The sequence below is a fragment of the Medicago sativa genome, chromosome 8 (assembly GCF_051527215.1).
Source record: "Medicago sativa cultivar Bolivia chromosome 8, Bolivia_mono, whole genome shotgun sequence".
Classification (NCBI taxonomy): domain Eukaryota; kingdom Viridiplantae; phylum Streptophyta; class Magnoliopsida; order Fabales; family Fabaceae; genus Medicago; species Medicago sativa.
In genome coordinates, this window is record NC_140756.1 from 62,037,204 (window position 1) to 62,061,132 (window position 23,929).

A 23,929-nucleotide genomic window follows, 5' to 3' on the forward strand; every position below is an offset into this window, starting at 1 on the left:
CTAAAATAGTATGATGGTTGTCATTCATTTGCTTTATCGGTTGTAACAAGATAATCATCATATTCATATAAATATATATGAATGACAATATATATTAAAGTATTTTGTTATTTGTGTTGAGCGTCAACATTCTAATGCACTACACTAATGCATTTTTTTTCCCGTGCGTTGCACGGGTCGAATACTAGTATAGACAATGCATCAACTGAAACTTCTGCATTCTCCAGATATCCAGCAAATAGTATTAATGCCATAAAATACCATACTTCAAGGCTGCATAATTAACAACGCCAACCAAAATATCATAAATTCATAACTATAATCTTATCTCATTAATAGTACGTGTATGGTCATATATACTCCTCAAATTAGATACATGTGTGTAAGAAGAGGGTGCTAGAGTGAGTTGCCAACATCATTCTTATATTAGGGTACTATTAATATACACCATGGTCATTATTATAAACAAAAATTAATATTTTAGATTCATTTAATTATAGATCCCTAATATAACCTAATATATATGATTTCATTTGGATTCATAAATTTTTATTATAGATCACATACATCATAAAATCAACATTTTAGATTCATTCATTTAAATGTATGTGATCTATAATAAAAATCATATATACTTTCAATGGTATAGTCCATCAAATTTATTGAATCAAATGATTTCATTATTGTTTACTTTTTCCTTCTTCTTTTTATATACTCTCCAATCTTAAATATAACGAAAAGTCAAATAATTAAATGAAATTCATCCAAACATAGACAAAATTCATTTAGCTTTTTAATTAATTATATATATATATATATATATATATATATATATATCATTTTAATAAAAAATTTGGTTATATTAATTTTTCCTAACCTACAAGATGAAATGTATAATTATAACTATGTACTTTTTTGCTATAAAAAAGACTGAATTTTTTTTTTTACAGAAATAGTAGCATAAACTTTTAAGAAAGTTAAAAGAACAAACCACATCATAACAGCAGAAGCTAGTGAGAGACGAACAAAACCCCAAAGATTCTGAAAGGCTTGAAAAGAAAAACCACTCCAAGCTTCACCACAAGAACCACTCAAAACATAAACAATTTGAGCCAAAACAATAAACCACCAAGAAGAATTAAGCACCACGGCTGCACCAACAAGTCCCCACCCTAGGTGCAACATAAGGAACCAACTAAAAAATGTGTGTCCCACCAACGCTACCGCAGAAATCCATGCCATAGCCATGATCTTACTCTGGGCTTGCAAGAACTTTTGGGTTGGAAAGTTTATCGCGTAGGCGAAGAGTTGAGGAATCATCCATAGTGCAAAAACTCCGGCTGCCTCTGATATCGCGGTTGTTTGGCCTATAAGTTTTAGAAGAGGCGACGCGAAAATGTAGAGAAAGCTAAGAATAAGCGCGGTGGCGCTGAGAATCAACCATGATCTTTGCATGTATATTCCTAACATGTTCAGTTTTCCGGCTCCAAAAGCTTGTCCACATAGTGTCTCCAATGCGCTTCCCATCCCCATCTGGAAACAAAACAGTTCGGTTCAAACACAGTTTTATGTTTTTTTTAAAAATAAATAGCGAAGATGAAATTATTATTAATTAAAATGACATTAATAACTATTTTAAAACCTTTTTATAGGAATTTTAAACTTTGTTATTTACAACTACAATGATAATCTCTTACCACTAAGTTAATACTTCATCGATTAGTTTTGAGTTTTCGAGCTCATTTGTAGTTTTTATTTAGTTACAATGGAATGAGAAAATAAATAAATTCAAACAAAAATTATTAGCAGTGGTATCAATGGGGTATCTCTATTAAGATATAAAGAGAATTTCAAATTTATGATCTCACTATTTTCTTTTTAATTATATGTGTGTGTGTATATATATTATTTAAACTATTTTCATTTATATGTAACTTTATCATATTTTATCCAATCAAATATCTGACTTTTTTAATTTTTTTTTTGGTTACAATCTGACTTTTTTAAATGACTATATCTAATTTTACAATTTTTATTATTCTTTAATAAATTAAATTTTGCTCCTTAATTACTTTTTAAATTTTTTTGTCGTATTGAATGATTAGTCATAGCCTTTGTCTAGAACGAGAAGAAAAAGAGAAATTGAGTTGATAAAGTTATACTAATATTTTTTTGTTTCATTTACAAGTTACAAATTACAATAAAACGTCCAAAAGAAAGAAAAAAATAGAAATAATTCAAAATTCAAACGAGAAAAAAAAATTATGAAATTATACGAAACATAGTTTTGCAGATTATTTTCGATATTAGGATTTTGATATTACCGTGATGCCTAAGCAAAAGCCGGCGATGACGGAGTTTTCGACGGAAACAGCCGCAAGTTGAAGAGTCCCAACTTGACCAGCAAAGACTTGAGTAACAGCACCAAGAGAATATTGAGAGATGGAGGTGAATATGGCAGGTCCAGCAAGGTACCAAAGTTTCTTAGATTCATTGAGAAATTCTCTGGCAAAGTCTCCGGCACCGATGATCGGAGAAATATCATCGGATTTAGCTGTGAATACTGCTGTGTTGATTTGATCATGTTGTTGGTTGTTTAATGGTGTGAGGAGTGGGAAGGTTTGTGTGTCATTTTCCTCCATATGATCTATAGACTATTGAAGAAGATTTGAAGTTATGAATGAAAATTTCTCTTACATAGAAAATTCTAGTTTAGTGTTTATATATAAAGAATGAAAGGGAAAGATGGTGAAGTAAATGTTATGTCCTACACATGGTTCCTCGTGTAATACATGCACTCTTGTTTAATATTTTGTTGCTCTTAACCTTTTTTGATTGTGGGACAAGGGCTCCTATAGTTGTTGAAATATGGTTGAAAAATAAGTAAAATATGATCAATGATGTAACAATTAGTATTCAAACTCAAAATTCTCTCAAATATATTCTTTACCTAATTTCATCGATCATTTGAATTGATCTCTTAATGACTTTTTGTTATAATTTGTTAGAGAAGACAATCATAAAAGACAACAAGTTAAATAATTGACATAATTCATTATATTTTTTTTCATACTCACAATCGGGCATAGTTGTCTTATCATGAAAAAAAAACATTTGATTTCAATTGTAACTACTTCCAAAATAAAAAATGATTGAGTATGATTTGTTAACGGTGTAAAATTTTCAACACTATATAAAAATTAAAGTTTAACTAAAATTTAAAAATCCAAACCTTTAAAATAAGAAGATAAAAGAATCATGTGATAAGATAAACAAATCTCGTTCTAGGCCTGCACACAATATTATTTACTAATTAAATGATACCAATATTTAATCCCAGTCAATAAGATTTGTTAGATACTCCCTCCGGTCCTATATATAAGAAATAATTGACTTTTTAGATACATTTGATAATTGATGTATCTAGTCTAAAATATAGATCAAATACATTAACTATCCAATATATCTAAAAAGTCAATTGTTTCTTGTATAAAAGACCAGAGGGAGTAGAATCCAACCCCCTTTTTTGTTTTCTTATTTGGGTTAAACCCATTTCAAACCAAACAATATAAATTATAATTGGTCAAGGTGACCTCCAAGCCCCCGCTTTTATTGCTGCCATCAAATCTCACCACATGCATATCTATCACCAATATTGGACAAGTGCCCACGTTCACTGCAACATTAATTGGTTTTCTCTTAATTATTATTACTAGAGAAAATAAAATGATATCTCATCTACTAAGTCAACTTGGAGAGAGAGATTAGATTGATGTTAAAATGGCAAATATATATAGTGTTGAGATGTGTAATTCATGTTAGTTTGAGTTAGTAACTTGGCTTGCAAGTAACTGATATTTTTAGTTTAAAAATTCTCGTTTTTCAGTTTGTTACAAACGTTTTTGTTTTATGATCCAAATGTGTGTGACATTCAATTTGTGTAAATATATATAAAGTGTCTCGCTAACAAGTGTCATAAGGACACTTGTTAAAGATTCTAAAATAAAAATAATTGATAAGTTTTATGTAAAAAAAATTACTTTTTAATGTATTGAATGCAACAATCTCAAAACAAAATTTCTTCTTTAAACTTCTTAACAAAGTGATTTGGTTGATAGTAATATTTGAATATCTTATTCAAGTGAAATATTGTATGTTATCTTTTTTCAATCTTCTCATCTTTCTCTCTTTCAAAGATATCTATATAGAGCGAGTGAGTGTGCACAATAAAAAATAGTTTTCTTGCTATAACACATGGTATGAGATTTAGTGGTTAGTTTTCAACAAATCTTCCCATCTTGGATGGAAATTAGAATTATGATATAAATGGTGCAAACAAATGAAGGTTGTTTGGATATCAGGACGTATGAGATTTAGTGAAGTATGATGTTGATCCCATCAATGGGAATTCAACTTATGCTTAAAAGGGTAACATCAGTCTCTCTTCGTCTTGTGCAGAGACCTGATTTTTAATAAAAAAATTCTGATTCAAAAAACTTATGCTTAAAAGGTTGCGCATAAAAAGGCAAAGAAGAAAGATTTCAAGGCTTTATTCATAATTCATTAGTTTGTCAATGCATATAACTTTGAAAGGGTTGGAGTAAAAGAATAATCGAAGTAGACATGAGAGAGCTTGGGGGAATGTATATGCAGGAGCTAAGAAAGTGAAAAAGTGAGGTTATAAACTCCAATACAACACTATAAATTACTTCAAATGGAAGATAAAGAAAGTATCGACGGTTTATTTACGTGAACTGCAAAATTGGTGACCCAAATGAACAGTTGTGGAGTAGCTATCATTAATCATTTTATGGTTGAAAATATCTTGAGGTCAGTTTAACAAAGATTTGATTATATAATGGTAGCCGGCGTAGCCATTGAAGAAACAAAAGACCTTGCAAGTGTGAGCATAGATGAACTACATGATTCACTTGAAGCACACAAACAAAGGATAAACATAAGAGAAGCAGAAAAGAAAGGAAAATGATCTAGAAATAGAGGCAAAGGAAATTATTTCAAATGGGAGAGGAAGAGGTGGCATCAACAAAATAGCATCAACAACAACCATCGTTGTGGTGGCTCAAGTAGAAATTATATATGCGACAACAACAATAGAGGAAGAGGTGGCAAGAAGAAATGTGTGAAAGGTAAACTTTAATGATACAATTGTCAAAGATATGGACCCGTTGCAGATGAGTGTTATGCCAACAAGAAAGAACCACATGAAGATGAAGCAAGACCGATAAAGACAAGATAAAGATCATGAACCAGTCATGTTAATGGTGACGACCAAAGAAGAAATGGACATGTGGTGATCAATGGTATTTGGACATTTGAAGTTCAACTCATATGAACCTCGAAGATATGGACATTGGATGTAACACACATGATTTTTGATCTAAGACATTACGTCTAGTTCTTTCTTTTTAGAAAAATATGACTATTTTTTTTTTACAATAATGGTGGATATCTTGAATTTTGCTTCACGAGGATATCCCGATGGCAGTGTGCTATATAATGTGTGACCCACATCACGCACAATCTCTCCTTGTTTTTTGTGCAAAGCCTGATTTAATTGGATGAAATTATATTCGCGAAGCGCTCAGGACAAATGGGTCGCGATATATAGCAACGCTATTTTTTTAACAATAGTCAAGCATTATAAATTCCTAAATAGAACTTAACAAATATAGTTAAACTAATTTAATTACAAACCTAACATTTCAAGTCGAGTTAACTAGGAAACAATAAACTTCAAAAACTATTTTAAATTACAATTCAGAAAAACCCAAATTTATTTCCCGCGTATACGCTTCAAGCAAAAAAATCAAGCACAAATCCTATCTCCTTTGATACTTAAATTGTTGGTCGTAAGGATTAGTCTTCAACACCCATGAAATAAAATCAATAATAAATTATAACATCAAATATGAATATACCACATCATCAAGGAATTGTGTTAATTCTTTTTAATTTAAAATGTTTAAAATATTCATCACTCCAAAATATACTAGAAAAACAAACACAAAAGCTCAATGTTTTTTTATTTTTTGTGAAGAAGACACAAGATTTAATGTTAATGCAAATGCATGAAATGCAACTAGACCATGATCCAAATATCGCCTCAATTGACATACTAATTTTAATCGCCCCATCTGGCAAAATAATTTTTAATTGTCCCATTTGGCACATGGATATGAATCGCCTCATTTGGCACTTATGACACTATTATATGATAGGGAAATACTACTTTTCCCGAGAAAAATAATCACGAAAACGTCCCGACCGTACAAATTATAATACCCTTCTCCAACTCTTTTTTGGCCAGCCATTCATGTATTGTGTAAAGGCAACATCTAACGGTTACAATCTTTCTGGATGAATTCGCTGTGTTTCCAATCGGGATCAATAGCACTGCTCTATATGATATGCTTTATATGCAGTGTTATGCATGCAATGTAATCTTTCTTTAAATCTTTGTAGTTTTATACTCACAAACCACCTTATCAATTCCACAAAATCACCAACTCCTCATAATTAATAAAATTTCTTTAGACATCTAAAGATAAAACAACGGATAAAATTCTCAATTTAACATATCAACAATCATATATATAAATCAATATTATCAAAATTCACCTATTCATCAAAATCAATTTTTTTTAACAAAATTACTAAATAACAATTCTTATATTTATTAATAATAATTAATTAATCTCTTCACTCATCCATTGAATCATGAAGCATATTAAATTCAATATCATAACCTATTATTTTCATTTAAATCATGGTCAAGACTAGAGCCCTTACCTTGGCCACTTTACTTCCTAGCAGAAGAACTCTAATCCATGCAATTTGTTCTTTACTCTGCTAAGTCTACCCCCAAGGCAATGGCTATGAAAATGTCTCTCTATGTCTCTCTGGAAGCTCTGCAAAAGTTCCCACTTTTGTGAAGTGTGAGGGAATGAGAGAGATGAACGTGATTCTAATTGCTTCTATATATAATTAACGAGAAAAGTGAGAGAATTTTAAACTGGAGATTTAGGCAGCATGAAGTGAAACCGAGTGTATGAAATCAAAAGTGGGGGAAACGGTTTGACATGCTAGCTTATGGTAAAGAATATACGTACGATCCTAATTTTTGTATAAGATAATTGTTGAAATCAAACTAGTCCACAATGAAGTGGTTTATGGCTTATCTCAAAATGAAGAATGGAAGCATGTAAGATATGTGTGAAAGGTAGAAAAGTATGGGAAGAAAAATAGAAAGAATTAAGTAAACTAAAGACAGATTACAAGAAATGATACACATGGATGGTTTTGTAGAATTAAAATTGAGTAACAGGATTTGGAACCAAATGATCTCATCTCAGTTTTATAAGCCATGAATCTAAACATGTAGCTATCTTATAGGAAGATCAAGGCATTATACGGTTATTAATTTTTAGAAGGATTTTCCTAAAAGAAAGGAAATGCTTCAGTTGCAATTTCACACGTCTCACTAAGCATGATAAAAATTTGAATTAGTCAACTAGCTTACTCACCCCTATTATTTATTTCTACTTGGCACTATATGCTTGGACATCTCAATTTTAGAGATCTCAATCTTATGCAGAAACAAGGCGTAAGGATGCTTAAAATTTAAATGTCAGTATTAGTGTGTGAAGAATGTATGCAATCCAAGCAATATAATCCATAGTAGAGAGACAAAGTATTAAATGGTTGTGAAAATAGACGATGCACTAGATTAAGAGGTATTTGTTGCACAACCTCCTGGCTTTGATGTGAGGAATCATGAATCAAATGTTTACAAATTGAGAAAGGCATTATATGGGCTCAAGTAAGAACCCAAAAGCATGAAACAAGAAAATAGATGGGTTCCTAAATTAAACTGGTTTCAACAAATGTGACTCAGAACATGGAATGTATTTCATTAATGACACATGCAAAGGGGTAATCATTCTATGTCTTTATGTAAATGATTTTCTTGTCACATGTAGCAATGGATCTTACATAAACGACTTTAAGAATGATTTGATGAAGGAATTTGAGATGGTTGATCTACGTCACATTTCATATTTCCTTTCCTTGCCGTACTGGAGTTTCAAAGAACAAGTATAGGGCTTCTAATTCATCAAAAGAGACATATATGCTAGTGAAATTCTTAAAAGGTTTTAAATGGAGCATCGCAATCTTGATGTAACCCCTATTGAACCAAGACCACAATTATCAAAAGAAATAAAAGAGAGAGAAGTGGATCCAACTCAATACAAAAGACTCATTGGATCATCGAGATACCTTTGAAACACAAAGCCATATTTGACATATAGTGTAGGTATTTGTGAGTAGATTCACGGTGAAACCAAAATCGTCTCACTTCGTAGCAATAAAGAGAATGTTGAGATACATCAGAGACACAATTGATAGTGATATGTTGTTTCTAGCAGTTGATCATGGAAAAATGTTCAAATTGCTTGGGTATATTGATTTAAATTGCCGTGGTCACAAAGATGACAGAAAATCTACTGCAAGATACATTTTTCTAGTCAGAGGAGCTCCAATATCTTGGTACTCAAGGAAGGAACCAATGGTAGCTCTCTCATCCTATGAAGCAGAATATATAACAACATCTTTGAGTGCTTGTCAAGTTTTCTGGTTAATGAATTTGATAGAGGAACTTAGTAATGAGAAATGTGATACCGTGATAATCAAATTTTTTTTGAACAAGCCGTGATAATCAAAATTAAAAACATTTTTGCCACCAATCTAGCCAAAATCTGATTTCACATGAGATAAGTAAGCATAAAAGATGAGGTTTCATTACTGGAGAGAGCAAGTAAAAAAAATAAAGAAAATTTAAATAGGAGCATTGTAGAAGTGAAGATCAAGTGACAAATTTATTGACTAAAGGAGTTACAATCGAAGGGTTTAAGAAGTTGAGAGGTTTAATGGGAATTGTATCATTGACTAACATGAATTAAGGCGATTTGTTGAGAGATGCGTAACTCAAGTTAGCTTGAGTTTGTAACTTGTTGTGTAAGTAACTTTTTGTTTGTTTTAAAATTAAGGTATTTTAGTTAGTTAGTTAGTTACAACCATCATATCATCACTATTGCACCAAATCCCATCAAAACTCAACAGTTAAGCTTGTTTGACTTGGACCAATTTTGGGATGAGTCATCTTCTTGAAATGTTTACAGAAAACATGCGAGTAAGGACAAACCATGCTGAAAAGACTTGAGTTGGTTTGTAGGGTCAGTCGACAATCCTGAAAGTCGTATGTGGTGTTATAAATGGTATAAGAGAAGACCTCTCCTAGTACGATGTGGCTCGTGGAAGAACCAAGCAGAAGTTGGTGGGCATGTAATGCCTAAGGCTGATGAGGGTGAGGAGTTCTCGTTGGTGCACAAGGCATGACAATGAACGGCTCCTGAAAGCTTCTAGGCAAACTGAGTCCACATCAGAATGAGAGAGATCCTGAGACCGTGCAGGTATGGGACTACATGGTTAAAGGAATACTTATAAAAAAAAATTGGTACTACTTATACGAATAACATGCATCTTCTTTTTGTTTGTTTGTAAATTGTATCATCTTTTTGTTTGTTGGACAACTTATGAGACAATCAAAGGTAAACAAAGAGAAACATGTATTAACACGAAAACCAAAACAATGAGAGAAAAAGTAAAAACACAATGTGAGTTTGAAAGTGAAAGTTGTCACAAAAATGATTGTACAAATATCATTTCCCTAAAAATAACACTTTTTAGATTTTTAAAGAATTGTCTACACAACTTCCAAGAGTTTATTACTATAATAGATTCCTTAACAAATACTATTTTTACAACATTTATTAACATTTTCCTTGTTATTTTATGAAGAGCTGAGAAACTGAAACGAGCGAATTTGCGAAGAGAAAATGAATATGATTCTGATTGAATGAATTGCATTAGCAGAATAAAAGTGCTTTATATAGTCTCCTAAGTTAATAGCTGTAAATTATCATTAGCTCAACTAATTAATCTCTAACTATCATTCTAGCATACTGACAGTGTTGATCTGTCCCCTTTATCAAATTTTTCCTAGAGTGAAATTAGTCCAATTTGTGTACAAAAATATATAAACCATAATATCTCTTGTAAGTCACTGATGCACTTGCAAACATTATACACTTATGCTTATTACATTACTTCCAAATTAAAACTCAAAGCATACAACAATGTCAATAGTCTGCTTTCCTCTTCAATTAGATCAACTTTAAACCGTGGTGGAGCTTGGCCAAAATTTGCGAGGGGCAGAACATATAAAAGATATACTCTCTCCGGTCTCAAATATAAGAAAATATTCCTTTTTTAGATTCATTGAGTAGTTAATGTATGTGGTCCACATTGTAAAGCAGATACATTAATTATTTAATGAACCTAAAAAAGGAATCTTTTCTTATATTTGAGACCGGAGGGAGTATGTTGAAAAAGTTGCCTTAAATCAGTTTTCTACGATTCTGGTAGTTTGCGCCAGTAGCGGACCTAGTAGTATATAATTTTATTTTATTGTGATAATTTGGTAACCTAGAGTGAGAACAAAAAGAGGAGACACTTGGAAAATTTAAGGGCCAAGATTTGTGTCTTTTGAGTGTGATTTTGAGATTGGGAAAAACATTCCAAACACCTTGTATAATATGATTTTATTGGAGGAAGGATCAAAAGTTTTATATCTTTGTATTGAGTGATATTCAAGTGAGAGGTTGAGAGAGGAAAAAAGATAAATTAAGGAGCAATTAGAGATAAATATTTTTGTCACTTTTGTAAATCTCTTGAGAGATTGAGAAAAAGTAGAAATTGGGCAAGTCATACATAGGCTACGATGTAGCTGGAAATGAGTTAAGTTGAATTGAACTTGGCTGAGTTCGTCTAGACTCGATATAAGAATTAGACCGGCTCGAAACTTGACTCAAGTTTGTCAATTATTTTTTTTTAGCTTAAACTCCACTCGATTCAAACTCATAAACAACTCGGTTCGACTCGTTAGCTCAAATGAAATAAAACAAATGAAAAAAAAAAAAAAACTACTCCAATGAGCACAAAAATAGCTCAAAGAATTTCAACCGGTCATAAGATAAGACGACTTAAGTAAATGAGAAATAAATACAGCACTATGAATTAGTCTCTGTTTCATGAGGTTCATGTGTTTTTCTTTTTTAAGGATTCATGAGGTTTGTGAGTTAACATTAAATTGCTTAATTTTTTGTATTTTTTCTGATGGTTAAACGATGATGTTTTCCATAATGTACAGTGGTAAAAAGAATGGCGGGTTCCGGTCTAATCAAGAGAAATTTTTAAGTGATTTTGAAACTATGAATAATGCGACGTGTGTAGTGCTTCTGTGTTGGCTGTGTGAGGCTGCTGCTCTTTTAGGTAGCAGATTTTTGGTTATGTCATTAGGAATCATTGTGCTGATTGTGATTTAGGGGGCTGCACCTCTTTTGTTTTGTGCCTAGCCTTTTTCTTTTGTTTTTCTTTCCATAATCTTGAGGCAGGGATATGCGTTTGGGTTGTGTTTTATAGGATCCAGATGTTGTTTTTAGCTCACTGGTGTCCTATTTAATGTATACCTTAGCCTCATTTTTAAGTGGAATTATTCATTTCTATTGGGGCGCCTCTTTGTGGTTAGTTAGAGGTATTTGGCGTTTGTTTTTCTTGGTTGTTGTTATGGTAATCCGCATATATACGGTGCCGAGTTTGTAATCATTATTCTTGGTTTACCGCGGGTTAGTATGCCTTACACAACCTGTCGAGATTAAATTTGTTGATTAAAAAAAAAACAAGAATAATGCGACGTGTGTTTGAACATAAACAACTGAAGGAATTCGATTCCTGATTCCAATTCTTAGAAGAACGATTCTGGCTCGAGTTGTCTACGTAAGAATCGCAGAGGTAACAAACAACAAGGAGCAGACATGAACACCTCCAAAGACTTTCTTCCTTTTGCTTTGGTAAGCCACATATCTCTCCCTCTCCAACATTCTCTCCAACATAGATTTTGGTATACATCACGACAATGATGAAGTTTCTTTGCAGGGTTCCTTGTCATACTAGGTTCCTTATCGAAAGGTTTTATTTGTCCATTTAATTATGGTCAGGCTGGGTAAGTTGGTTCATTTTCCTGTTTTTGTTTTTGGATGCATTGATGTATTTAGCATTGAGCATCGCTGCATATAGGGTGATTGAGCATGATATATTGTTTTTTGATTCTTAACTTTACATGTGACTTCTATTCCTACTGAATAATGACCAAAGGCAACTACAATTTGATAACTTTTGAAATGATAATAACATGATAACTATGCATGCTATTATGCTGAAAGTTAGTGACATGTGAGTTCTAACTTAATTCTTTTATGAAAATTTAGTTTTGTAATGGAGTGACATGTGAGTTCTAACTTATTTCTTTTATGAAAACTTAGTTTTGTAATGGGAATGTGTACAGACTACATCAGGATCGTGGGCATTTAAGGCACATGGCTGCTGATATATTGACAGCTTATACAAAAAATGTTTTGAGGTAATTTGAGGATTGGATAAGAGAATTGGTGGCTGAACTATTGGGTAATGATATTGTATTCAAACTATTGTCTTTTAATTTTTTATCTGAATGAATGACACTGATGTGATTAGTTTTGCTTTTGTATGCCATGAGCTAAATCTTTCTAACACTTGACAGAATTCTATATTTTGGTGGCTGAACTATTAGGTAATTAAATGGTATTGTATATTTTGTAGTCTTTTGAATTGGGATAGAGCAATTAGTTCTACGTTTAGTATTGAAAGAATTAGTATAGTTTTATTAGTTAATTTAGGACCGGAATCTATATTTTTTGGCTGATTTCTTGATATGCAGACCATATGCTTCGGTTCCTGTTGGATGCATCTCATATGATTGGGTGTGGTCCTTTTGCTTTTGATTTAGCCTGTCATCAAGTTGGAATTGCACAAGTAGTGTCTTCCAGTTTTAACGGTGTTGATATATCCATATTGTTTTAGGATCTTGGCAGCTATATCTTGAGTGGGAAGTTGTTGTATCACTATCAGCAGAGATGCAGCTTGCATACTATTCATTTCAGGATGTTTTTCTGCTCACCACATTCATTTGGAGTTGTTATATTTTGTGAGAGGTGCCTTATAAATTTGGATGCTGATCCCAACCGTAGGCCTATTGTAATTGAGCTGTATAATAACATTGTACTTTTCTCATTTGTTAAAATTATAGATTGTTGCTCAATGTAACCAAAATTTGTGTATCTTTGTTTAAGTGATCTATAGTACATCAATTTTGAATGTAATTGACTCACGAGAAAAAGAGATGTGTGTAGAGTTTTTGGCAAAATCTCTTTTGTTATTAAATTATAGATTGCTGCTTAATGTCACTAAAAATATTTTGAATCAAATATACAATTTCCTTTTATAGTTGTATTTAAAATTATGACATTAAAATTATAAGTTGGTATTGTAATATAAAATTTTGCTTTTGTCTACTACATTTACAATGTATATGACCCGTGCTGCGCACGGGTGGAAAGTCTAGTTAATGCAAACAATTTGCCCTGAGGAGAAGCTGATAGATTTTGGATGGAATCATGGAACTTGACTTACGTGTATGATTTCGCTGGGTTACAATTTTGATTGGCCAAATTAGTTTCGGAAAGCTTTCATGAGAATTCTTTCGCATGATATAGCAATGCTCCTTGTTCTATATTCTTCACAAAATTGTCAACGTGAGACTAAGTATGTTCACGCTACATGGTTTCTTTGCTAGCCTCACTCATGCAAACGTGGTATATATGGATGGATAAATAGGATAGTAATAATATGTCTCTCTAAAAAAATAGGACATCCTTAATTTAAAAAAAAATATAATACAGTATATCATAGGGAATTAAAAGAGACGATTAAACGGAGAATTTATAAATATTACAAAAAAGAATATATAGATTCATATATACAAACTCATAAATAGGACATATCATAAGCAATTAAATAGTTTATTGATAAACATTACAAAAAAGAATATATAGATTCATATATACAAACTCATAAATAGGACATATCATAAGCAATTAAATAGTTTAATTCCTATAACAGCCTTCATTGTATAATACTTATAACAACTTAATAGTAGAGTTGTATAAATAAAGAGAGATGATTTTTAAGAACAAAAAAAAAAAAGAGATGATTTTTATTTTTTGAGGAAAAAAAAGAGATGATTTTTATTGAAGTAAATACAAGTTCGGTAGATCCATTGATAAATTTACTAAGTACCAAAACTTATTAACCACCAACCAAACAATTGAGCTAAAATGGTAAATGAGTTTCACCAAAGACGAATCGTTTGAGAGAACCGGGTTCGATTTTTGGGTGGAACAATTCTTAACCAGATTATTCTTACATTACAATCGAACTCCGGAATACTATGACCCCTTTCCCTGGTAACCGGAGAGTTAACACCAAATTTTTTTTTATTAACCACCATCACATATTCATTAGCCATGAATGTTTGTGGATGGGTATAACTATAATTTTAGGTGTTTAATATATGTATATTTGAGCACTTCTAAATTGTGGTTATAGTGACGATTAAATTCGTGTAAATTCGTGGTTAATGAAAATACATTAATTAATAAATTTTTACACTTTGGAGTTGATTCTCACTCCCCACTTGCTCCTACGAGCATTTGTGAGAATGCGCTCATGAGCAGCCAGCCACATAAAAGTTTAAATACGATTGAGACCTTTCTAACCCTATAAAGTCTTCCAATCACCCTCAACTGCATGAGGCATAGAAATAGTATGATCATTTAAGTGTAAGCACTTTGAACGGTAAACAGGCGGGTGATGATTCCTTCACACACCAAAATAAATACAAGACCGTCAATATCTTTAAGAGACGAAAATGCAATCACTTGATTCACAATGGCATTAGGAAGGTTCTCACTCAAGTATCTCACATCTCACTCCCCATTTTGATTCAAAGTATCTCTCACAAAAAGAGTGATGTCAATGTAATTTTGAGAAGCTAATAGGAGAAACTCCACATTACATAGAACCCACTTATCCAACCAAAAGTTGTTATTTCTACCATCACCAATTTACCTCACTACATGTCGTTTAAAGTTGTTCCACACCCACAAAAGTAAATTAGCTCTTCTACTCCACAAACACCACTCACTTTTTCTCCCCAAATAAAAATACATATTTAATACTAAGGCTTATGGAGCTAGGTTCCCTGCATTTGGGATGGTGTTAGATCCTCCATAGGGGGTCCATACACAAATATTTGAGTGTAGATTGAACTCTCAATCTTTTTATCATATTAAACTTCTCCGTCTCATCCACTAAACCAAAGTTCCTCACCAATGTTTGTTTTTTTCTTTAAAAAGAAGAATGGGTCCTACAACATGCCATTATTTGAGTTGCATTATTGGATGCTTCATTTCCATTAAGTTTGGGTCTTGTTGTCTCATATTGAGTGGTGGTTAACTAGCTGATTTGGCAACCTTTGTCTTGTTCCTCACGTCACCACTCTCTCTTCCCACACATCAACCTCACATTCCCACTTCGACCACTTAATTCGTCATTCCTTCATTTCCATTTCTAAAACAATAGCCATGAATGTTTTTGGAATATTCACCAAACCCCACTTATTTTTTAAGCACTAATAACACATGGACACCTTTGCTACTGATTAATCACTTGAGTAAATGATTAATTTAATTTACGATCAAAAATAGGGTTAATTCAACTATATAATTAATATTTTTTTGTGATTAACCAGATGTCGCATGCATAGAAAAATGGATTAGTAGGAAATATTTTTATTTTTTGAAGTTACATTGTACATTAGCGTGACACCTGATTAATCACTTGAGTAAATGATTAATTCAATTTACTATCAAAATTATGGCATTCAATTTACTATCAAAATTATGGTTAGTTCAACTACATAAGTAACATTTTTTGCATGTGATTAACCAGATGTCGCATGCGTAGAAAAATGGATTACTAGGAAACATTTTTGTTTTTTAAGTGACATTGGTGGTCTAGCTGGAAAGCATTAAAAATCTACTTATTATAAAACTAAGTATCTTCCATCCAATCACAACTCCTCATTCCTCTAGCTACTTCAAAAGAGAGTGTTCGTGTGTGTGTTTGTGTTGATCTTGGCATTGAGTTGCAGAGAGTGAGAGTGGTGGAAGGAAGGAAGGTGAAACAAGTGTGATTACTATTACTGTATGTCAGTGGAATATTACAGTGGAATTTACTACGGTGAGCTTGCTAATCCTTTGCAATGGCCACAGTTGAGGAAAAAACGACGCCTATTTGTTGTTCCCTCCAAAACAACAACAAAACTGCTGCAGCTGCAAGTGCAACCTCTGCTAATGTTCCTCAGCAAAAACAACACCCACCTTTCATTTCTGCCGTTGATTCGCGCCTTGATCCTCCTCCAAAATCCGCTTCTTCCAAAGGTTCTTCTTTAATTTCAAAATATTTTTATTTGTTGAAGTATTTATTTATTTTTGATGTGATCGTTTTGGTGTTTGACTTGATCAACACTGCCATAGTTTTAAATTGTGGTAGTGGTCGCGATTACGCTTGTGATTACGCTTGTTATGGTAATAAATTATTTGAAAGGATAGAAAGAGTTTAACTTTAGGTTGTTGGGGTGGAATAAACAAGTCAGTCAAATTAAATTAGTGTTGTTTTTGAGTCAAATTTTATTGTGTCTAAGTAAAGCACGAGTTAGCAATAACGCGTGGTTGATCCAAGTGGTAAGGGACTCGAGTACCTTAAATAAGTGGTCAAGAGTTCAATCTCTGAGTATGTGTATGGAAAAATTTCAGTTGGGAGGGAGAACTTACCTTGTGTGTCCAACAAGTTTCCCGGCAGAGATTAGTCAAATCGAACTTCGTTGAATACTTTGTACGTATAATATGGCTATAAATTCACTCCATGTTTTCTCAGGGTAGTATTGTACTGAGTCTATTTATTTGTCTTTCTTTATTCTAATTATCTGACTCCGAATTTAATTTCAAGTTTTAGTATTATTGTTCTCATATAACTTCACCTCAAAGCATTGATGGTAATTATACACTGCATGTTCTTTTATATATGCTGGTTCTCAATCTTTTCTCTTTTGTTGTTTTGCTTTTTTGTGTGTTGCTTACTTCTATACCTTGTTCTTGTTTTCTTTCTCTGTATGCTTGGTTGCTGGATAAGTAGAAGTGTTAACTTATCATATGGGAGAAGGAGAAATAATTTTTGTACAATCAAATTTAGACAACTTTCGTGACAACCTTTTAAATGGTTAACACGGTTCAAATAGGTGGTTAATTACACTAAAATGGATATTACGGGTTTCAAATTTTCACAAATTTGAACATGATTAACCACAATTTTAAGGTGTTCAAATCTACATGTAGTTGAACACCTAAAAATATGGTTAAGCACGTCCAAATTCGTGTTTGATGAAGTTACACCGGTTGTTAATGAGTTTCGACACTTGGTGTATCAATTTACCATATACCGAACATAATTAATAACATATTTTAGTTGTCACGGAAGTTGTCAAATTTTAGTTGTTAAATAACCGACCTGTTTTTTATTTTACCTCCATTTTCGATTGGAACAGAATTAGGACTATAGGATTTAGCGTCTATGCAGTGTTCTGTTTATGGATGCTTCAACTTTGTTGCTATGTTTTGTTTGGTGGTGGATTAGGAAGCCTTGTTGTACACTAAGTTTCATACCTGCATTTTTCTTGGCTTTTTTGTTGTTGATCTTGATTTTTGCTGCCTAGTTTAACCTCTATTTCTCTTCAATGAAATTTTTTCTTCTATCAGAATTAAAAGATAGAAAAGAAACCATTTCCTTTGACATAGGTATTACAGTAATGGCGAAAGCACAAACCTGCCATCCTTTGGATCCACTTTCTGCTGCTGAAATATCCGTAGCTGTTGCAACTGTTCGAGCAGCCGGAGCAACACCTGAGGTACATTAAACATTCTTCTCTTTTGGTGTAGATTTTTCTTGAGTCTGCACACCGATGAAGATCTTTGATAATCTTGTTAGGTGAGGGACGGAATGCGGTTCATTGAAGTAGGTTTGGTAGAACCAGAAAAGCAAGTTGTTGCGTTAGCAGATGCGTACTTCTTCCCACCTTTCCAACCCTCGTTGCTCCCGAGAATAAAAGGTGGACCTGTGATTCCATCTAAATTGCCTCCAAGGAAAGCGAGATTGGTTGTCTATAATAAGAAGTCAAATGAGACAAGCATATGGATTGTTGAACTTACAGAAGTTCATGCAACAACTCGTGGCGGTCATCATAGGGGAAAAGTGATTACTTCTACAGTTGTTCCCGATGTTCAGCCTCCCATGGTAAATATATACTATTAATCAATTTGAATGGATTTGGAAAGATACACATGTCTGGCGGGATTAGAAAAATTGGGATTATTAATATAACCAATAATCTAATTCAAAATTGTTTATTTGCATAATTCACTCTGCACCTATAGGATGCTGTGGAGTATGCTGAATGTGAAGCTGTTGTAAAGGACTTTCCTCCATTTCGAGAGGCAATGAAGAAGAGAGGAATTGAAGATATGGATCTTGTGATGGTGGATCCATGGTTAGCTGCTAAATCAAGATGATTTTGATTGACACGTTACAATTTATTTCAGCCTTTCCTTTCTAATGATTGTGATGTTGAATCTTATAGGTGTGCCGGATATCATAGTGAAGGTGATGCTCCAAGCCGCAGACTTGCTAAACCACTATTCTTTTGTAGGACTGAGAGTGACTGTCCTATGGAAAACGGCTATGCTCGTCCAGTTGAAGGAATACATGTACTTGTCGATATGCAAAATATGGTTGTCCTTGAGTTTGAAGATCGTAAGCTTGTTCCCCTTCCACAGGCTGATCCATTAAGAAATTATACTTCTGGTGAAACACGGGGAGGAGTTGATCGAAGTGATGTGAAACCCTTACAGATTATTCAGCCAGATGGTCCAAGCTTTCGTGTCAATGGGAACTTCATTCAATGGCAGAAGGTGCTAAAACTAATTTTCTATTTGCTTTTTCTAAATTTATTTCATATGAGCTACATTGAGAAATGCTAAAACTAATTGTCGATTTTGCAGTGGAACTTTCGTATTGGATTCACTCCTAGGGAGGGTTTGGTTATTTATTCAGTAGCTTATATTGATGGAAGTCGTGGCCGAAGGCCTGTGGCCCACAGATTGAGTTTTGTTGAGATGGTTGTCCCTTATGGAGATCCAAATGATCCTCATTATAGGAAAAATGCTTTTGATGCCGGGGAAGATGGCCTCGGTAAAAATGCTCATTCACTCAAGAAGGTCAATGCATTTATTTGCTTGTGGTTACGACCATTCATACCTTAGTCTTCTCTAATTTTTTCTTTAGTTTAGATGTTATTGAATTTGTTTTGCTTGATGCCATTGTTGCCATTGTTTCAGGGTTGTGATTGTTTAGGCTATATCAAGTACTTCGATGCACACTTTACAAACTTTTATGGAGGCGTTGAAACAATCGAGAATTGTGTTTGCATGCATGAAGAAGATCATGGTATATTATGGAAGCATCAAGATTGGAGAACAGGTTTGGCTGAAGTTCGACGGTCTAGAAGGTTGACAGTGTCTTTTATATGCACTGTTGCTAACTATGAGTATGGATTTTACTGGCACTTTTATCAGGCAAGTCAATTAGTCATGCATTTATCTTGTCTGTTATACTACATTGGTAAAACCATTCAATAATTTTACCTTTTATTATAGAAATAACTTACACATGTGAACTTAATTGAATTGTTTATCCAAACAGGCCTAATTGCATAGAAGGTAATATTTCAGGTAGTTTTTGTATAGAGTATTCAAAGAGACTCAATGGAAGAGTCGAGCAATGTACTCTAGATTAGGATAAAAGTTCAATTAATAGCATCACTTGGATCATTATGCTATAGTTATGCTGACTGTGAATGCATATTCGATTTCAATGTTTTCAACAAGCGTATGGTTATTGAATTTTTGCTTTTTCTTATCTGATATTCCAAAATTCTTTCCGAGCATCTAATCATGGCTTTCTTTTAGATGCAAATGTTTGAACATCAAGCATGCGAGTTGAGTTTCTCTGTGATTAAGTATTTGTTATTTCTTCCTTGTAGGATGGAAAAATAGAAGCTGAGGTCAAGCTCACAGGAATTCTCAGCTTAGGTGCATTGCAACAAGGTGAAACTCGAAAATATGGCACAACGATTGCACCTGGATTATATGCGCCTGTCCACCAACACTTTTTTGTTGCTCGTATGGACATGGCAGTTGATTGCAAGCCCGGTGAAGCATTTAATCAGGTCAGCATGCTATTATATTTTGAATGGAGACTCGTTTTAATCCGTGAGAAATCCAATTTAATTCCTAGAAAAGTAAAAGGAACTTCTAGTCTTCAAGAAAGAAAAAAACAATGGCGATGCATAAATAAACCGATATTCACCTTCGGTCTTCCCAGGTTGTTGAGGTGAATGTCAAAGTTGAAGAGCCGGGAAAGAATAATGTTCACAACAATGCATTTTATGCCGAGGAAAAACTGCTAAAATCAGAATTAGAAGCAATGCGTGATTGTGACCCTTTATCTGCTCGTCATTGGATTGTAAGTTTTCATTCCTTCATTTTTTATCCCCAAAAAAAGGAAAGAAAAATCATCAGAGGTTAATTATTTTTCCTATATGATCTTTCCTCTATCACACTCCACTGTAGAAATTGTAACAGGGACAATCTGTATATTTTCAAATCTGGCTGCTGTTCTATGCTTCATCTGTTGTTCTGTAAGTTATGGAAGATGTTGCCAAGTTTTTGTGCTGCATGTATTATATATATTTTATGAGGAAATAGAACATACATTGTCGATTAAAACTAGTTTTACACCGATGTCCAAATATTTACGTTACATGGCAATATCACGAGTTATTATTGACCGTCAATGATTCTCCATTACACTCATATTGTATTCACATAAATAAATATTGTTTTTGTTGCAGGAAATTCATGATTCTGGTAGGCTATTAGTTCAAGAATATTGTAACATAGTAGTATCATATCCACGTCTATTAAGAAAGCATAGACAATTAATTAGACCAATTTTTTCTTGTAGATTTATATGCAATCTTGTTTTTAAAATCATATTCATGAACATCTATGCCACTAGAATGCATTTAAGTTAATTAGTTCATCTTCTATTTCTACTAATTTATCTTTACTCAAATTTCCCAAGTGCACATTTCCTACAAACATATACACCGTCTCTAGCGTCTACCTAGAGTTGCTCAGGTACATCTTCTGTTTTTAGGTTAGGAACACGAGGAGTGTGAACCGAACCGGGCATCTAACGGGTTACAAACTAGTTCCTGGTTCAAATTGTTTACCTTTAGCTGGATCAGAGGCTAAGTTTTTAAGAAGAGCAGCTTTCTTGAAGCACAATCTATGGGTTACACCTTACGCACGCGATGAATTGCATCCTGGAGGAGAGTTCCCTAATCAAAATCCCCGCGTTGGAGAGGGATTGGCTACTTGGGTTAAGCAAAATCGACCACTTGAAGAAGCTGACATAGTTCTCTGGTTAGTGTCTTCACTTTTTTTCAAAATATGATATCATATTGTCAAAGATAATATATGTGCATGGATTATCTAATCCATTTGCATGAATTGGAGCTTATTACAAGTACCTTAGGTAGTTTGTGATTGTGGTTGATGATTTCAATGACCAAAGACTAATCGAACATGAACCAAATATTCAACACTAAAACGAAAAAAAATTATATGGACCAAAAATGTACTTAAGCCTTTGATACTGTTATCATTAATTTTTGTACATAATATTTTCTTATTTAGCGGAAATATTTCAGGTACGTATTTGGGGTGACACACATTCCTCGATTGGAAGACTGGCCTGTTATGCCCGTGGAACACATTGGTTTTATGCTTATGGTATTTCCGTTCGCCTTAACTTATAAGTCTTTGTCACTCTTTCTTTCCAAAATTGAAATGAGTTTGATATTGAAACACTTGACACTCAAATATACAAGATCTTAATCTGATTGTGTACATATATACACAATTTATTTATGATGCAGCCACATGGATTTTTCAATTGCTCACCAGCAGTAGATGTTCCACCAAGCCCAGGTGATTTGGATGATAAGGAAAATGGTATGCCTGCCAAGCCTAGTCAGAATGGGTTAATTGCCAAGCTTTGAAAGCTCCAAAAGCAAAGATATTCAAGCTCATCAAGCCTCTTTATGTGAAATAAGTGGTTCTTCAAAAATAAAATTGAATAAGTAGTTTTATTCTACCTAATTGAACATTTAATATTACTGCTTGTCTTAATTAATCCATGGTGGTGTGTAACCTTGGTTATTTGAAGACAGTTTAATGTGGAATTTGTTTGTATATAGATGTAATTTTCTCTCTTAATCTAGTGGTATATAGCCAACTACACCGTCATGTTGGATAATGTGAATATATGATCGACTTTCTCTCTTATTCTCTCTCTGCCCAAGTCTCGAAGACTCGAGAGTACCTTGAGGTGGAAGGATAATCTTTCAACCAAGTGACTTCTCGATAGACATATAATATGATTCAAAACATAACAAAAGGACCGGTATATCAAGTGAGAATGTATTATCACTAGTATATAAGGTTATAAGATATAATTGTTCATTTCATTCTCATATAAAAAAGAGTACTGCTATTTCTCGTGAGGTATGGCATCACGAACCTATCACGAATAGTGTCGCAGTATTCTCATTTGGCGGCATAAATGAACGGCGGGATAGAAAATATGGCGTCTGCTACAATAACTCATAGATATGACTAACTTCTCAGAATGATTCGCGAGAAAAAATGCTCGTGATAAGTAGCATTACCCTATAAAAAAATGAAAGGGCCGGTATATCAAGTGAGAAGGACCTTGTATGAGTGAATAAGGTTTTTGTTAGTTACACCCTCTTTTTATCTAGTTACACCTGCTACACTTTTTTTTTTGTAGATAGACGAGATGGCAAAGCTATCATAAACTCACACACACAAAGTGGAGGTACGGGGGTTCGAACCCCGGTCATGACGTCCAACCTAATAATTTCGACATTTTTGCCAGTTGAGCTAGGACTTTATAGGACCACCGCTACACATTTTAAACATAACAAAAGGAACAATATATCTTGTAATTAATTCAAATTTTCAAAACACTAACCAGAACATCCACAACCACATCTCCTTCTCTTTCTTTCCACGTGAACTGAATCTGCGACCTCCATCATAAGCACCAGAACAAGTTCGCAATCATGAACACATGATGTCTCCAAATGTAAATGTGTAGCATCAATTCTAGCCATGAAAATGAAGAAGCAATCACAGCAAGCATCTTCGATTTTGTCATCTCATGTGACCTTTTCAAATGCTTATTGTTGAGATTAAGTTTTTTTATTTAGTAATGGAAAATGCTACTTCTCAAGAAAAATAGCTTCAAGAATTTTTCAAGACACAGTTGGCAAATTTTAATTGGATGATTTATTTGTCCACTTCCTATTTTTCAGCCACACCTCCTTGAATTGTGGCAAATAGTGCATTGTGATTGGCTACTCTTTATTCTTGAAGAATTCTTGATGTTATTTTTCTAGAGATATAGCATTGCTCGTTAGTAATTTAGATTTGGAGATTTCTACGGATTAATAGGTATACATTTAAGTGAATGAAATTTAAGTACGATTAAAAAAAATTAACAAAATATGTGAACTTGTTTCACACCAGTGTACGTAAATATTTCTAGTTGAATGATTTTTTGTATCGTTTTTCATGGTTGAGAATCGTAC

General features: G+C 33.3%; 2 protein-coding genes across 8 annotated transcripts in view; one reads left to right on the forward strand and one right to left on the reverse strand.

Annotated features, from left to right (window-relative positions):
- Nucleotides 1-2,695, reverse strand: part of LOC146900271 (protein DETOXIFICATION 29-like) — a 41,136-nt gene extending 38,441 nt beyond the window's left edge. The window contains exons 1-3 of the transcript XR_015024133.1: nt 2,325-2,695; nt 992-1,533; nt 189-273 (exon numbers count right to left, since the gene is read on the reverse strand). The gene's annotated coding sequence lies outside the window, so the exon portion shown is untranslated. The remainder of the gene's footprint in view (nt 1-188; nt 274-991; nt 1,534-2,324) is intronic.
- A 13,456-nt stretch (nt 2,696-16,151) lies between these two features.
- Nucleotides 16,152-22,601, forward strand: LOC146900273 (spermidine copper dependent amine oxidase 1). Of its 7 annotated transcripts, XR_015024135.1 has the most exons (13): nt 16,152-16,517; nt 17,892-18,040; nt 18,121-18,426; nt 18,567-18,679; nt 18,770-19,100; nt 19,191-19,406; nt 19,527-19,763; nt 20,231-20,416; nt 20,572-20,712; nt 20,820-20,887; nt 21,409-21,677; nt 21,965-22,046; nt 22,193-22,601. XR_015024135.1 is itself a non-coding variant. In XM_085739137.1 (12 exons), exons 1-12 carry the CDS (start codon nt 16,340-16,342, stop codon nt 22,313-22,315), a joined length of 2,331 nt encoding a protein of 776 aa, XP_085595263.1. In that variant the 5' UTR covers nt 16,152-16,339; the 3' UTR covers nt 22,316-22,601. The 7 variants fall into 7 exon arrangements, 6 of the variants coding, with proteins under 6 accessions (XP_085595263.1, XP_085595264.1, XP_085595266.1 ...); XM_085739137.1 differs by lacking the exon at nt 20,820-20,887; XM_085739138.1 differs by lacking the exon at nt 20,820-20,887 and having other exon boundaries at nt 17,931-18,040.
- Nucleotides 22,602-23,929: the final 1,328 nt, after the last annotated feature.

Coding starts and splice junctions, on each gene's coding strand:
- LOC146900273 (XM_085739137.1), top strand. CDS start 16,340: ATGGCCACAGTTGAGGAAAAAACGACGCCTATTTGTTGTTCCCTCCAA. Junction 16,518..17,891: donor AAAATCCGCTTCTTCCAAAG/GTTCTTCTTTAA, acceptor TTCTTCTATCAG/AATTAAAAGATAGAAAAGAA. Junction 22,047..22,192: donor ACATTGGTTTTATGCTTATG/GTATTTCCGTTC, acceptor TTTATGATGCAG/CCACATGGATTTTTCAATTG.